This window comes from Lissotriton helveticus, chromosome 12 (genome assembly GCF_964261635.1).
Source record: "Lissotriton helveticus chromosome 12, aLisHel1.1, whole genome shotgun sequence".
Lineage (NCBI taxonomy): Eukaryota > Metazoa > Chordata > Amphibia > Caudata > Salamandridae > Lissotriton > Lissotriton helveticus.
Window position 1 is genome coordinate 899,978,992 of NC_136073.1, and position 14,280 is coordinate 899,993,271.

The 14,280-nt window shown below is 46.2% G+C and overlaps 1 protein-coding gene across 7 annotated transcripts in view; it reads left to right on the forward strand.

Moving 5' to 3' along the window:
- The window catches only part of CAMTA2 (calmodulin binding transcription activator 2), an 809,661-nt gene that overhangs the window by 382,308 nt on the left and 413,073 nt on the right, over nucleotides 1-14,280 (forward strand). For all 7 annotated transcript variants that reach the window (XM_078668358.1, XM_078668360.1, XM_078668361.1 and 4 more), the window contains one exon: nucleotides 10,628-10,754. In XM_078668358.1, coding sequence (XP_078524484.1) covers nucleotides 10,628-10,754 — 127 coding nt within the window. The remainder of the gene's footprint in view (nucleotides 1-10,627; nucleotides 10,755-14,280) is intronic.

The following is a 14,280-nucleotide window of genomic DNA, read 5'->3' on the forward strand; positions in this document are numbered from 1 at the left end:
GTTCTTGTCAGCACTAGGTCTTCTGTCTACGAGGTGCCTGGACTCCTTTATCCTTTGTCGCATCTTGTCCATCACCCCTCCTCTTACAGAAGGATCCGGCTGCATCGACCCCAGCATCCCAGCAGGACAACAGTCACCATTGGGCTCTTAGTTAACGACCTAGCGCCTAGAAGGCAGCGAGAGAGAGCAGACGCTTGGGGTTGCAGCTTGTGCTTTTTTTAGGACTGCAGCAAGGGTGACCTGTCCGCATCCGTAAGGGAGGCTTCCTCGATCCCCCACATCCCAGAAACCAACTTGACGATATTAGCGTCATTGCTTTAAAAATAAGGACATTAATGCAGCTGCAGCGCTCTTTTCAGATTAGATCGACAAAGATTTACAGTGCTTGCTGTTATTTGCCATCTATATCTTGATATTCATGGATGAGGAGGTACATCCCAGAGGAATCCGGCGAGCACCGGCACAAAAACACAACAGCAAAGTGTTGGTGAGAGAAGCACGAGGAGGCGTAGAAGGAGAAGAAGCCATGGGCGGGAGGATGCATTACAACAATCCACGAATGGGAACTTCACCAACCAACATTGAATCACATCTTTCGGTTGTTGGGCAAACCGAGTTTAGACCTATTTGCAACCAGTCAGAACCGCAAATGCCAATTCTTCGCCATTTGGCTACCGCAACAAGGATCATACCAGAATGTTTTTTCGATAAATTGGTCAAAGATTTATGCTTACGCTTTCCCTCCGATTCCTTTAGTCCCAAGGGTGCTTCTGAAGATGAGGATAGAAGCCTGCCGAATACTTCTCATAGCCCTTAGGTGGCCTCAAGGAGCTTCTACTCCTATCGGAGTGCAAACCCAGGTTGTTGCTCCCATTACAGAACTTGCTGACAATGAACTGCGGCCAGATCTGCCATCCGGATTCAACATCTCTGCGATTAGCAGCTTGGCCCATGAATACTATGAGTTTTCTAACCTAGTTATACCTGCTGACTGTCGGGAGGTCCTAACTAATGCCAGAGCGCCCTCCACTATCAAGACTTATAAACTCAAGTGGAAGAGATTCTGTCCTTGGTGTGCAACCTCTGAAGTGCACCCTATTCCGTTTTCACCAGAACAATTGCTGCCTTTTTTCCTCCAACTGGCAAAATCTGGCCTTTCTCATTCTTCTAGTAAAGTATTAAAAAATGTAGGTATTTGTAAAGCGCACAGCTACCTCCACCGGAGGTGTCCCGGCGCTGTCCGTATACCGCTTAGGAACCCTTCCTGGCTTTCCTGGGAAATGTCCACTCCTGGGCGCCCCCCAGGTACAGCCAGGCATCCCAGCGCTTTTGGGGCCGTTGTGGAGACTAAGCAAGCTATTGCCCAGAGTTGCAGCGTGGGACCCATGATCAGAACAGGCACTGAGGCGAGAATATCCACTCAGGGGAATTAATGAGCCGGAGACCCGCCGAGGCGGGAATCAAACCCTGGTCCCTGGCCAGAGCTCTGCATCAAGATCTGCCTGCTCTAACCATTGAGCCACACTTCTCCACTTCTCCTTGCCACGATTTCCAAGTTTCGACGGCAGAATGGATCAAAGTTTCTTTGGTCTTCAAGAATAATAAAACAATTTCTTAGAGGATTGTTTAGAAAGTTCCCTCCAATTAGGCATCCACCTCCGCCTTGGAATCTCAACATTGTATTATCACAACTCATGGAAGCTCCCTTTGAGCCTATTCATAGAGCTGACCTTAAATTCATTTCATGGAAAACATCACTTCTACTGGCTCTTACTTCAGCTAGACGAGTAAGCGACATACACGCTTTCACTACTCGGCATCCTTACCTCCAGTTTACTAAAGACTGTTATACTTCGTCTAAATCCTACCTTTATTCCTAAGGTTTCATCGGATTTTCACTTAAACGAACCAGTCATCCTAAAGACTTTCTTCCCTAATCCACGGACACTAGCGTAAAGGGCCTTACACTCCCCGGATGTTAAGAGATGTATCAAATTTTACTTGCAGAAAACAGCCTGTATCCGTAAGCTGTAAGCTTTTTGTGGCTTATTGAAAAATCAGGAAAGGATATCCAGTGACTAAACAAACTATAGCACCTTGGATTTCCTGTGCGATCCAGTTTTGCAATCAGCAAGCGGGCCAATCTCTACATTCAACAGTGAAAGCGCATTCTACGAGAGCAGTCTCCTCCTCAACAGCTCTCTTTGTCGGTGTGCGATTCAGCAAATTTGCAGACCAGCAACCTAGTCAAGCAGGCAGACTTTTACGGAGCATTACTGTCTGGAAGCTGCAAGTACTGCTTATACAGCTGTGGGACAGACGGTGCTGCGTAATCTTTTTCTAGAAGGTGATCCTCTATCCTTCCCACCTTCCTTTTAAGTTTTAAAATTGCTATATTCAAGGTCATTGTTATTCTGTGCATAGGCATTGTCAGATTATATATATATATATATATATATATATATATATATATATATATATATATATATATATATATATATGGTACATAAGTGTGATATACACTGGGTGATGTACAGTTTTCTTTTGTACTCTGTGTACTACATTCATTCTTGTATGAACATTCATACCTATGTGATAACTGCTATCTACTCTGATTCAAGCATGTGAATCTATGAAAGATACCCCAATATGAAGAAGAAAATAAGTTACTTACCTGTGACCTGTGGTTCTCCAGTATTGGTATATTTCATAGATTCACAAGCCACCCACCCTCCTCCCTGTAGAGGCTCCCCTGTTTTATTGTACGTTTTTACTTCACTTGTGCTCGAACATCTGAGAGCCTGGAGCCTCTGTGGAGAGGGTTCTAGAGGGTGCTGGCGCCTGATTGGCTGGAGTTTGGACTGTACCTAATGACTAGGACGAGATATTAAAGTGAATGGTTTTTTCTTACTGCGTTTTATTAACCATGGGACTCCCACTTCGATGAAGGGGGATGATTCAAGCATGTGAATCTATGAAAGATTCCAATACTGGAGAACCATAGTTTACAGGTAAGTCACTTATTTTCTTACTTGGCTTTGATGACGTGCAGAGGGAGAGATACCAGGATGGTAGGGATGCTCTCAGTGTTTGCCTTGGTGATCCCAGAGTACTTCATCGGCAGGTCGGCTTTGACGTCAATGGCGTCCAGATTGGACACACAGCAAGCCTTGGTTGTTGCAAATGCTCCTGTACCCAGGACTCCTGGAGGTCCTTGCTTCTCCATACGCAGCACAGAGACAGATCTGAACTCCTAGGGCAGCAAGGACTTCTTCCTGGCAAAATGCTTCTTCGATGGACACAATGGACGGTGCCTGCAAGGGTATGGCTCCTTTACCCTGATAGAGATGATGCTTGATTGTTGAAGTGCTGGACAGTCCTCCACAGGCTATGGAGGATGCACAGCTTTTGGATGAGCCTGGTCAGTGCAATTGTTGAGGTACCAGCAGCAAGGCAGGGTTGGCCTGCAAATTCAGTGTAATTCCTCCGTTCTCAAGGTGACTGCTCTCTTCTTTCCTTCTTTGGTTCCTAGGTAGCCGAGTTCTTGGTGTCAGGGGGCCATCTAAATACTGGATTTAGGAGCGTTAAGGGGAGTGTAGGGTAGTAACCAATGGGCTTTTTACCCCTGGGGTGACTACACTCACTATATGACCACTTCCTATGGAGTGTGGGCATAAACCTGACCCAGAGTTTCTACGTTTACCAAAAGCAAGAAGATGAAACCCTTCCTTGAGTGCCCACTTCAGTTGGCGCCCACCTTAGGAGTGTGCTTAGCCTGATAGTGCAACTCACCTACTGACTAGCTAATTTGCCTGCCTGCTCTGGTTCCAAATGTGTCCTATGGCAGGGGGTGGCATTCTCCTGGTCTGGAGGAAGCTGGTATTGCATATCAAAGGTGGCAGGGGGTTTGAAGCCTCTGGCCTGATAGGCTAAATCACCAGCCACCCTGATGGAGGAGATGTGGACACCTCCTGTCAGAACAGGCATTGTTTCTGACCTCTGAGAGCTTTGGCTCTCCCAAGGAGGGGGTTATAAACACGTCTCTGGTGGAAGGCTGGAATGGTCCAGTCAGTCAGCACGCTAAATGGCTGGTAGGGTTCAGGGGGTACCTCTAAGGTTCCTAATCAGCGTATTCAATAATACAACACTGGCATCTGTGTGGATTTATTAACCCGTGCGGGGCTTGCGTCAGCCAATGGCCGATGCAAGCACTACCTCCCTGGTGCTGCGTACGTCCGTTGGCTGTCGCAACCCCGCCCACTCTTTAATTCTCCCGCTCTGCAGGAGAATTTGCGCCGCGGTTAAGGGGTTAAGACTAGGGGTTTGATACCAAACAACATTATTTTCAGAGAAGCCATTGTGTAGCTGGGTGACTCGTAATGACCAGTGCCCAGTAGATATGCTTAAGCTGGTCACAAAATGCTATTGACCTTAATGCTCTCTGTTTGGAACATGGCCTTAGGGCAACCAACGGTAGATCGAATTCAGATCGCACAGGAGCTCACACGTTTAATAGAGTGGGTCATTCTTCGCAAATTGACTTCATTCTCTTAAACTTCAGTCTTTGGGCCCACCTGATTGATATGAAGGTCTTACAGTCTTCAGTTAGTGATCACAACCCTCTATCTCTGTCCCTGTCCTCTCTGTGAACGGGCGCGACTCCAGTCCAAACCCCACACGGGTGGAAATCAACGCATGAAGTAATTCCCACTAATTGTGGTAGGCGTCTAAAATGGAATACCATTGCGGCAAACGAGGAAAAGATCCTGGGTGTCAAATCCATAATGTCTAATACTGCGTTGCGTTTAGACTCCTTTGGAGCCAGCATGCTTGAGGTTCCAAATTTGTTTGCCGAAGCAATAAACGCATTAGGTGAATTGTTTACGGCTCATCCTATAGGTCCAAGGGGCAACGCAAGAGGTAGACCCATGGGCAATGCGGGCTGGTTTTCCCCTGCCTGCTGTGTTGCCAAAAGGGAACTAATTATGGCAGTGAAAGCAAAGGTTGGGGCCCAGATTAGCTTTGCTAGGCGCAACTATAGAAAGACTATATTGAAGGCAAGGGCCGAGCATGAGAATCAGTTTTGGCACGATTTGAAGGCGGCCAGCGCAAGGAAGGACTCCAAGGGTTTTTGGGACCTAATAAGAACTAGGGACAAACCCGTGGACTCTCTCATAACATGCAACATAACTGAGGGAGTGTGGTTTGATAATTTTTCCAAGCTTTATGCAATGGTTGCGGGCCCTGAAGCTACCCCGTTGGAACAGTACCCCCTGGTTCGCATAGAGCCCAGTGAGGAATCCCTATTTGCACCTAAGGAAGTAGAAGGGGCGATCAAGTGCCTTGTGCCGAACAAGGCACCGGGCCCTGATGGCCTTCCGGGAGACTTGCTCCGTCTCAACCCAGTCGAGTGGGGGAGACTCATCGCCTCCATAATGAATGCTGGCTTGGCTGGTGCCGCTCTACCGGATTCATGGAAGGGCGCAGAGGTCGTCCCGATCTTCAAGAAAGGGAGTCGGGATGACCCTGCTAATTATCGTCCTATAAGCCTCCTGGATTCCACGCAGAAGGTGGCAGGCAAAGTGGTTTTAGGAAGGGTCTTGCAGTGGGTGGAGGAGAACCATATCCTTTCAGACCTTCAGGCCGGCTTTAGAACTGGCATGGGGACGATCGAGCAAGCATTTCGGTTGATGATGCTTTTTGGAAAGTGGTTGTACTGGGCAAAGGCAGTTTGTACCTTGCATTTATAGATCTATGGACTGCCTTTGACCTGGTCCCACGTAACCACCTTTGGAGTGTACTCGATGCGTTAGGTATTCCCCCATATTTACTGGACATGCTGATAAGGTTCCATGCAGACAATTTTGCACAGATCAGGTGGGGTAAGCAGGGACAAAAAACATCACGAATACCTGTAATAGAGGTGTCCGCCAGGGTTGTGTGCTAGCCCCCACTCTGTTCTCATTGTATGTCAACGGAGTGGTGGAGCACCTGCTGCAACATCCTGCAGATGCACCATCCCTGGCTGGCAGGAGAATACCTACCCTCTTATTTGCAGACGATGCCCTCCTTATCTCTAAGTCACCAGCGGGTCTGCAGAGTCTCCTACGTAGCTTTAAGACCTTCTGTGACTCAAGGGGATTAGTCATAAATACAGGGAAGACTAAGTTCCTGGTCTTAAACCCCCCGAAGAAGTCAGTTAAACCACCTACCCTAGATTTAGTTCCACTCGAGAGGGTCAGGGAGTTCGATTACCTTGGCATCCGTCTCTGTGACTCCATGAGTTGGAAATCCCACCACCAAAAGATGCTCCTTACCCACAAGAGGGTGGTGGGGGTCCTCCTTAAGGAACAACGTGCCTCTTCCCTCAAACCAATTGCACCGGTTCTTGATATCTATAGGGCACGAGGTGTCAGTGCATCTCTCTATGGGGCAGAACTATGGGGTGTGCAGAACGTGGACCAGCTGACCCGCTCCGAAAGCAAATTCCATAAGGATCTAATGGGCCTCCCTCATAGCACTCCAACTCTCCCTCTTCTTTTAGACATGGGCACCCGCCCCATTAGTGATCAGGCGAGGCTGCGCCCACTCCTTTTGTGGGCACATATTTGGAGAGTCTCTGAAATGTCCAGCTATGCAGATGGCCTAAAAGAGATCCTCCTAATGCCCGGTTGGGCAAAGATTCAGTGGCTAAAGGAAGTCAAGCGCCTTCTTATAGACCTTGGCCTTGAAGATGCTTGGATCACTAGATCTGCCCCTCCCAAGTCAATCCTGAAGAAACTATTCTGGAGCTGGGTGATCGACGGCAGGAATAGCAATGCCAATTTGTGCAGGTCAACGGCGGAATTTCTTTTAGTTAAGGAGGTGCACTTCTGCGAGCCGTACCTGGATACTATCCTAGCCACTTGGGACAGGGCTCTATATTTCAAATTTAGGGTAGGCCTACTTCCAGTGGGAAAATTGACTGCCAGTTGGAAGGTCCCGGCACAGACAACCCCTTTCTGCCCTTGTTGTTTGGACAGATTGGAGTCAGTCCCGCTCTTATTATTCGAATGCCCGGCCTACGCAGTCCCTCGCCGCAGATGGCTGAAGCCTCTATGTAGAGAACTTGGGACCAGATCCCACAAGGAGGCCTTAAGAATCCTAAAAACAGACCCACGGCCTCTGTTTGCTTGTGGACTGGCTAAATGTTTAGGCTGGACATGGCGTATTAGATCTAATAGACTTTCGTACCTTGCCTGAGATGTATTTAGATTGCTTTTACTTAATTTTTTATGCAAATTGTTGTTTAAATTGTATGTTATTACTTATGCACTGGATTTTACTGTTTTTTAATGTACATGTATTGCTTTTTATGATACGGATCATATCGAAATAAAGCTATTTACAACAACAACAGCTTAAGATGGCTTCCTGATCACTTGTAATCCACTCTGGCGAGAATATTAACCAGCGACTCTTCGAAAAAGAGCAAAGATGGATCTACAGACTTTCTACACATAAGACCGGTCTTAATGATAACATACCCTGGAATTCCATTATGAGATAGTTATCTGCTCTGTAGACATCCATAGTCTGTCCTAGTGGGGCTCTTATGGAATTCATTCCTCAACCGTTAGGACTTTCCCAGCCCGTCACTTAAGCATTGCTTTGACCTGTATATCATTCTGGTCTTCTTTCTTTAGTGACCTATTCTGGCCTCTAACTATATCCAACTGAGTTGCCGGATGTTGTTAAATTCCCTTGCACCAACTGGGGTGCCTGATGCCCCCTGGATTTTTTAGGAACCCTGAGCTTTCCTTTTGTTTATATTTATGTCCCTTTCTGATTTCTTCCTCTCACCTTATGGAGTTAATTTTTCCAGGCACTGTAAATAAAATAACCCCCAACACCGATGCGGAATGCCTACTACGGTAACCAGAAGTTTAATATTGATTCCCTGGTTTTTTGTAGTTTATCAATACAGGCACTTTATAAAAGCCCCTTAACTGATGCGGAATGCTTTTACAGCAACCAGTAGTTTTGACACTCATTCCTTCCTTTTTTTCACCCGCACTGCGCTTGCTTAAACTTTACTTTATTCAGACTAACAGCAACGCGCACGCTGTTACTATGGCAACCTCTGGTCTCCGTGCCAGCATGCTCGGTGCCTTTCATTGTATGTTGGAACCCACGTGTCCACAACCCGCCTAACCCGGAAGCCGAATGCCGGTTTAATATCACTGCACCGAGGGCGCGGGTCACTACCGACGGGGCTCCTTTCAGGTTACCAAGTAGGTGAATTGACATTCAGGATCAAGCCACAAGTAAGTCCACCCTGCGGGTTTGTCGATCCCGTTTTTCCAAACGGCATTGACGCCCTGTATCTCACAAATGTCCCCTTTTGTGTTCGAGCAAAGCAGATCACGTGAGCGATCCGCCATTGGAACCGGGACGCCCATGAAGCTAACACTCTGAACGATTCTAGTAAGCTTGCTTCAGAGAGTATGGGAGTGTCTGTGATTGATTGTGATTGATTGTGACCCACACACAAACCCGCTGGCCGTTTTGGTTCAGCATGAATGTTTCAATCGTTTCGTTGGTTCGCGGTGGCATGCAGGTTGTGTCTTACGGATGTTCATGAATGTGGCTCTCCGATTTGCCCACCATTGGGAATGTTTGCACACCCACTTCCTCCACAACTAGGCAACACTACCTGTTACCCAGAACAGTGGGGTTATAGAATCGAGAACTCAGGCACATGTCTGTACACTCCCTAGGAACTGTGTAACCAGGGCAGGTTACTTGATAGTGCACGAATTACGATGCACAATAAATTAGTAACATCCACCTCACGATCAATTGTACTCAGATGTTACCGCTAAGAGCACGACTCTGTATGCTGTATGTTCGACACGTGTGAGCTACTGTTGTCGTGGTCCCAACCCCCCTTCCTAAATAATAATTTGTATTCACAGGTTTTTTTCCAGAATCCGGAGGAAGACTTTTACAATACACTTTTCGGGAACCACGATTTTGTGGTTCCATTTAACACAGTGATCGAGGGCTGGACACGCCTTAGCGTGTGTGTACCACCCAGTTCACCCACATTTGTCCTGACGAAAACCTATAATACTACCATGGTTGAAACATGTAGACCTAAATTTTAAACACATAACACACAACGCTATTTTTTAATACATTACACGTCTATGTAACACCAAAGCCTACCTAACTAGACAAAGGTGTCTCACTTTACTTTTATCTGGTGTCCAATCACTCCAGAATAAAGCCTATGAGTAGCTTTGGACACTTTTTAAACCACTTACGTTAATATTCCACTGCACATATAAAAGAAAAATACCCGCTCCACTGTAATCAGGTGTCGCAGCACACCCTGTTGGCATTCGGCCTTCGGGGTGGGACCCTGATGATGAAGCATGTCACCAACCAGGTTGGTGAGTGAGGAGTCTTCTTAAAGGACTACCTATGTCCCAGGTTGGTTGGGCACTACGTGCACCATAGTAATCTGTATTCAGAGACTTTTACAAAGTCTCACGGAGTTACTCCTCCATTTGTTGTTGAGAATATTTACAAGGGGACCAGAAGTTTCCTCCCTACACATATTTAAATTCCCTTTCTCTCTCTTTTGTTGTTTATATAACACTTGCAATGTTGTGACAAGGGAACCAGACATCTCAGGGTCATATCTGCTCAAACAGATATGTCCTCCCATATAATATAATGCACCCTGCTTAAGGGCTCTAAGGCTTGCGGTAGGGGTGACTTACATATAGTATATGCATTGTGTACAGGCATGGCACACAGGGTGTGTGCCATGTCGTGTTTTCTAAATTGTTTGCTCCATTTCATTCATCCTGCATGCATTTTTGTGTGGTTCCTTTTGAGTGGCACAATACATGCTGCAGCACATAGGGTCCCTCTTTAGTACCCATGCCATGGATACCAGAGGTACCATATACTAGGAACTTACAGGGGTGCTAAGGTCCTTGGCAAATGTGTTACAATCAGACATTTATCTGTTTTAAGGAAAGGAGCACTGGCACTGGGGGCCTGGTTAGCACGGACTGTTGCACTTTTGATCGAAAGACATCAGTACTAGGTCGAAAGGTGGGGGTGACCATGTCAAGAAGGTGCGCCTTCCTACATAGAGGCTCTAATAGATGAAGACAAAAGAATGAGGTGAAACCTTTGGATGTCATAAGAGGTGAGGGAGTGCTGTGTATTGTTGTGCCAACAGGACTGCCACTTCCATAGGGACAGAACATGAAGGCTGTCTGCATAGAAGATTGTGAATAGCTGCTTGCTTACTTACAGTAGGTAACGTATGTTGACACTCGTTTATACAGCTTTACATAGCCGTATCTCTGACTTTGCTGGCAGAGACTTATAATGATGGCCAGCATTTATCGTTAAAACGATCTACTGGGTTCTTGGGTTCTCACCGACAACCTAAAGATATTTCATAACAACGGCTCACTGTGAAACCCTTTGCTGTTGTCTATACGATACCTGCTCAGAAGATGTGGATTAACAGTGTGATCACTTCCACCTTTAGCCATGCAATGATGTAATATGTCGCCAAACTGATCTAGCTAATGACCTGATGATTGCCTCTTTTTGCCAGGGTGGTGTGAAGGTACTGATCACCGGCCCATGGACTGAGGATGCCGAGACATACTCCTGCGTCTTTGACCAGATCACAGTTCCTGCTTCACTCATACAGTCCGGAGTCTTGCGCTGCTACTGTCCTGGTAAACACCACTCTACTTCTGCTTAATTATTGAATGGATCATTCCACGTGCTGACTTAATATTGTACTTTAAATCCCTAAATATGGAGTTTTTGTTGTGGCATGGTCAAAAGTAGCAGGTAAATGTCATGACAATATCTCATTTTATAAGGTGCATTTTTTATCCTTGTGGCATTCTTTTAGTTATGTCATTAACAAAATATGTAATTCCATACTTCTGATCATTCCAGTTGTGTTTTAAAAACATGCAAAATATTAAACGGAAAATTAAATGTTTATGTGGAACTACAGCAGGCCTGAACCTTCTGCCTGCACATCACAACAGTGCCCTCCCCAAGTTACTTGTGCCATGGTTCTAGCTATCCTGTGATAAGCAGCCACAGAATGCATTGGCTCACCTTTAAGTTATGAAAACTGTAGTTCAAAGCACTGCATGAGCCTAGTTATACAGGCAGACACAATGATTAGTGATGGTGGAACTGTGGCTCTCTCATTCAGCGCACGACGAGTTTCATCAAAAGGAATTCTTATCCCCTTAATTAAATGGAAAGGTGTGTGCTGTTCACCAAATACCTTGAGTTACAGCTTTCCAGACATCTGTATATGCTTTGGTGACTCCTTCATGCTACATATTCTTTACCTACAAATAAGCCTAACAACACCTACAAATACTTCAGTGCTCTGTGTTCTCATATCCACACGTGAGTTGCTCTTCCAGCCCATGTGTTTTTTCTTTTCATTTTTGGGACCCGTAGTCCTGATTTTATCCAGTATTGGGGTATCTTTCATAGATTCACATGCCTGAATCATTCCCCATCGCTGAGGCGGGAGTCCCACAGTAAATTACAAAAGTAGTGCCACAAGTAAATAATAGTAGTAGACTAAAAGAAAAAGCCTAAGGCCTAAATCTTAGTAGCCTATCTACATCACTAGAGTAAAAAGACCCAAAAGTTAGCTCCAACAATCAGCTACCAGCACCCTCTAGAACACTCTCAGCAGAGGCAGTTCTCCTCAGATTTTCACCGCACGTCGTATGGAAGGGAGTCTCCCTGAGTGCCACTCAGTTCTCCTCAACTTCTCTTCAGAATGTCTGACAGGAAAGCTCTGTTCAAGCCCTGCAGGACCTGTAATCAGAAGAGGGTCCATGTTGATTACCAACAGAAGGACTGCATTTATTGCCTTTATCCTAAGCATGAGGCAAAGGATTGCAAGATATGCCTTACTTTCTCTACCAAGACTCTTAGGGATAGAGAGGCAAGACTGCTCTTGTGGCTCAAATCCTCTTCAGCTGAGGAGGATGACAGAGCGTCAACTTCTAGCAAAAGAGCTAGATCCCATGACAGCTCTTCAAGTGAGGGAAGAAAACACCATAAATCTTCTCATGATGTTTGACCATTCACAGAGGTCACCTAAGCTTTCCTCTGGGTCATCGCTGTCTTCATCATCCACATCAGTTAAGGAGTCTAAGAAGGCATCTACTTCAAAAACTGTAAGTAAAGGCCATATTAAATCTGACACAGTTACTCCATCGTCGACCATTTCTGTGTCCTCTTCTGCCCCATCGTAGACGGCTACTGTCTGAACGACAGCCATTACATCGCCTATACTGCCTATAAAAATCTCCTTCACTACCAAAAAGCCAGTTTTGGAAGAATCGTCGATGAGAAATAAATTTCACGAAGTCCCCGTCGATGACCACGTCAACGTAGAGTCCATCGACCACAGTACCGTCGACGAAGCCTCCACCGTCGACGAAGATATCATGGTCGACGAAGTCTACGGCGGCACCATCAGCAAAGACATTTATGACGAAGAGCCCGTCGACGAAGAGCCCGTCGACAAAGAGTCTGTCGACAAAGAGCCCGTCGACGACGGATTTACCAATTCAATTTAATGTGTCGACGGGGATACTCAACACCCATATCGTCTGGATTTTACCATCTCAAAACTTTTCAAAGGTAGCAGGATTACAGTAAGATCTCTCTACTTATTCCTTCACATCTAGAAACTTATGTTGAAGGTGACGACTATGAGAATGAAGAGGATCAAGGACCTTTTGGCACAGCTCACCATCCTTCTGAGCTTCACATCAAGTGTCAAGATGACGACGACGATGATGATTACCAGGATCAATATTACCAGGAAGAACTTATGGTTCCACATCATAGATTTCATCTAAGGGAGTCACGCCAGAGGGACGTGAGTCACCTCTCTCCAACGCTCATACAAGATCTCCAGGCCATGCTGGCGGATTACTGGCAAAGGTTTCCCCCTCAACGGGTGGTCCCAGAAAATCCACCTCCACCAGCGGCGGTTCCTGATCCTTTAATTCAGCCTGAGGTTCCCGTTATTCGACTTATCCTTCAGGTCCTTCTGAACAGGTGCAGCATGACACAACCTCCTCTGAAGATGAGGATGAAGAGGGCAATTCGTCTGAAAATATTCACATTACGGATCCCTGGGACGAATATGTTATTCTGATGCCTTCTCCACCTCTTCCTCTACCTTCTGATTCTCCCCCTGAGGACATCGGGGGCTTTCATAATTTAATGCAGGGAGCGGCAGCTAGATTTCAACTGCCCATTGCGGTCGAACAGAAAGAATGTTTCCTTCATGATTTCAAGGAAGAATCTAGGAAAATCACGAGAGCTGTACCAATAATAGACTATATCTGGAATGAAGGGGTTAGGATCATGAAGATGCCTGCATCTATTCCAGCAGTGCTTCCTCCCATAGAAAAGAAATACCGTGCCCCTGCTAACAGCCCATCTTGTCTGATTGGTCATCCAATACCAGATTCAGTAATTTCGCAGGCCGCCCAACAGTGATCTAAAAATCTCGTAACACCTATCACCACACCGCCTGACAAGGAAGGACGTCGTCTGGACCTTATAGGCAAAAAATTCTCTACCATGGCAGTGGCATCTATTAGAGCTGCTAACTCTCTAGCGATCATCGGCCGGTATTACCGTCAAATGTGGTCAGACATGGCGGGTCTCATTGACCTCGTTCCTGAAGACCGTAGACAGGAAGCAAGGAAAATTCTGTTGGAAGGAGAACATGCCGCATCGGAAACTATAGATTGCGCTCTGGACATTGTGAACACCAACTTCCGTCAACTGGCTGAGACTGCAGTGCTTAGATTCCAAGGATGGCTTAAAGCCACTACTTTCAGACCTGAGGTGCAAACAAAGATTCTAGGCATGGCCTACGATGGAGAGTCTTTGTTTGGTAAGCACATTGATGAGGCCTTCTTAGCTATCAAAACTGACACGGATACCGCATGATCGTTAGGCGCCCTTCAATACAGGCGCAGATCTTTCAGAGGATGTGTTTTTTCAACAAGAGGAGGATACCAAAACCAACAAAACAGGCAATATCAATCACAGTATAGACAGCCTTACAGTCAGTCATCATACCGGCAATCCTCTACGACTAGTTTCTCCCGTCAGGGTGGTCGAAAGAGATCACAGAATCAAGGTCGGGACACTAACAGAAAACAATGATCTCCACAGGGCGCCAACCAT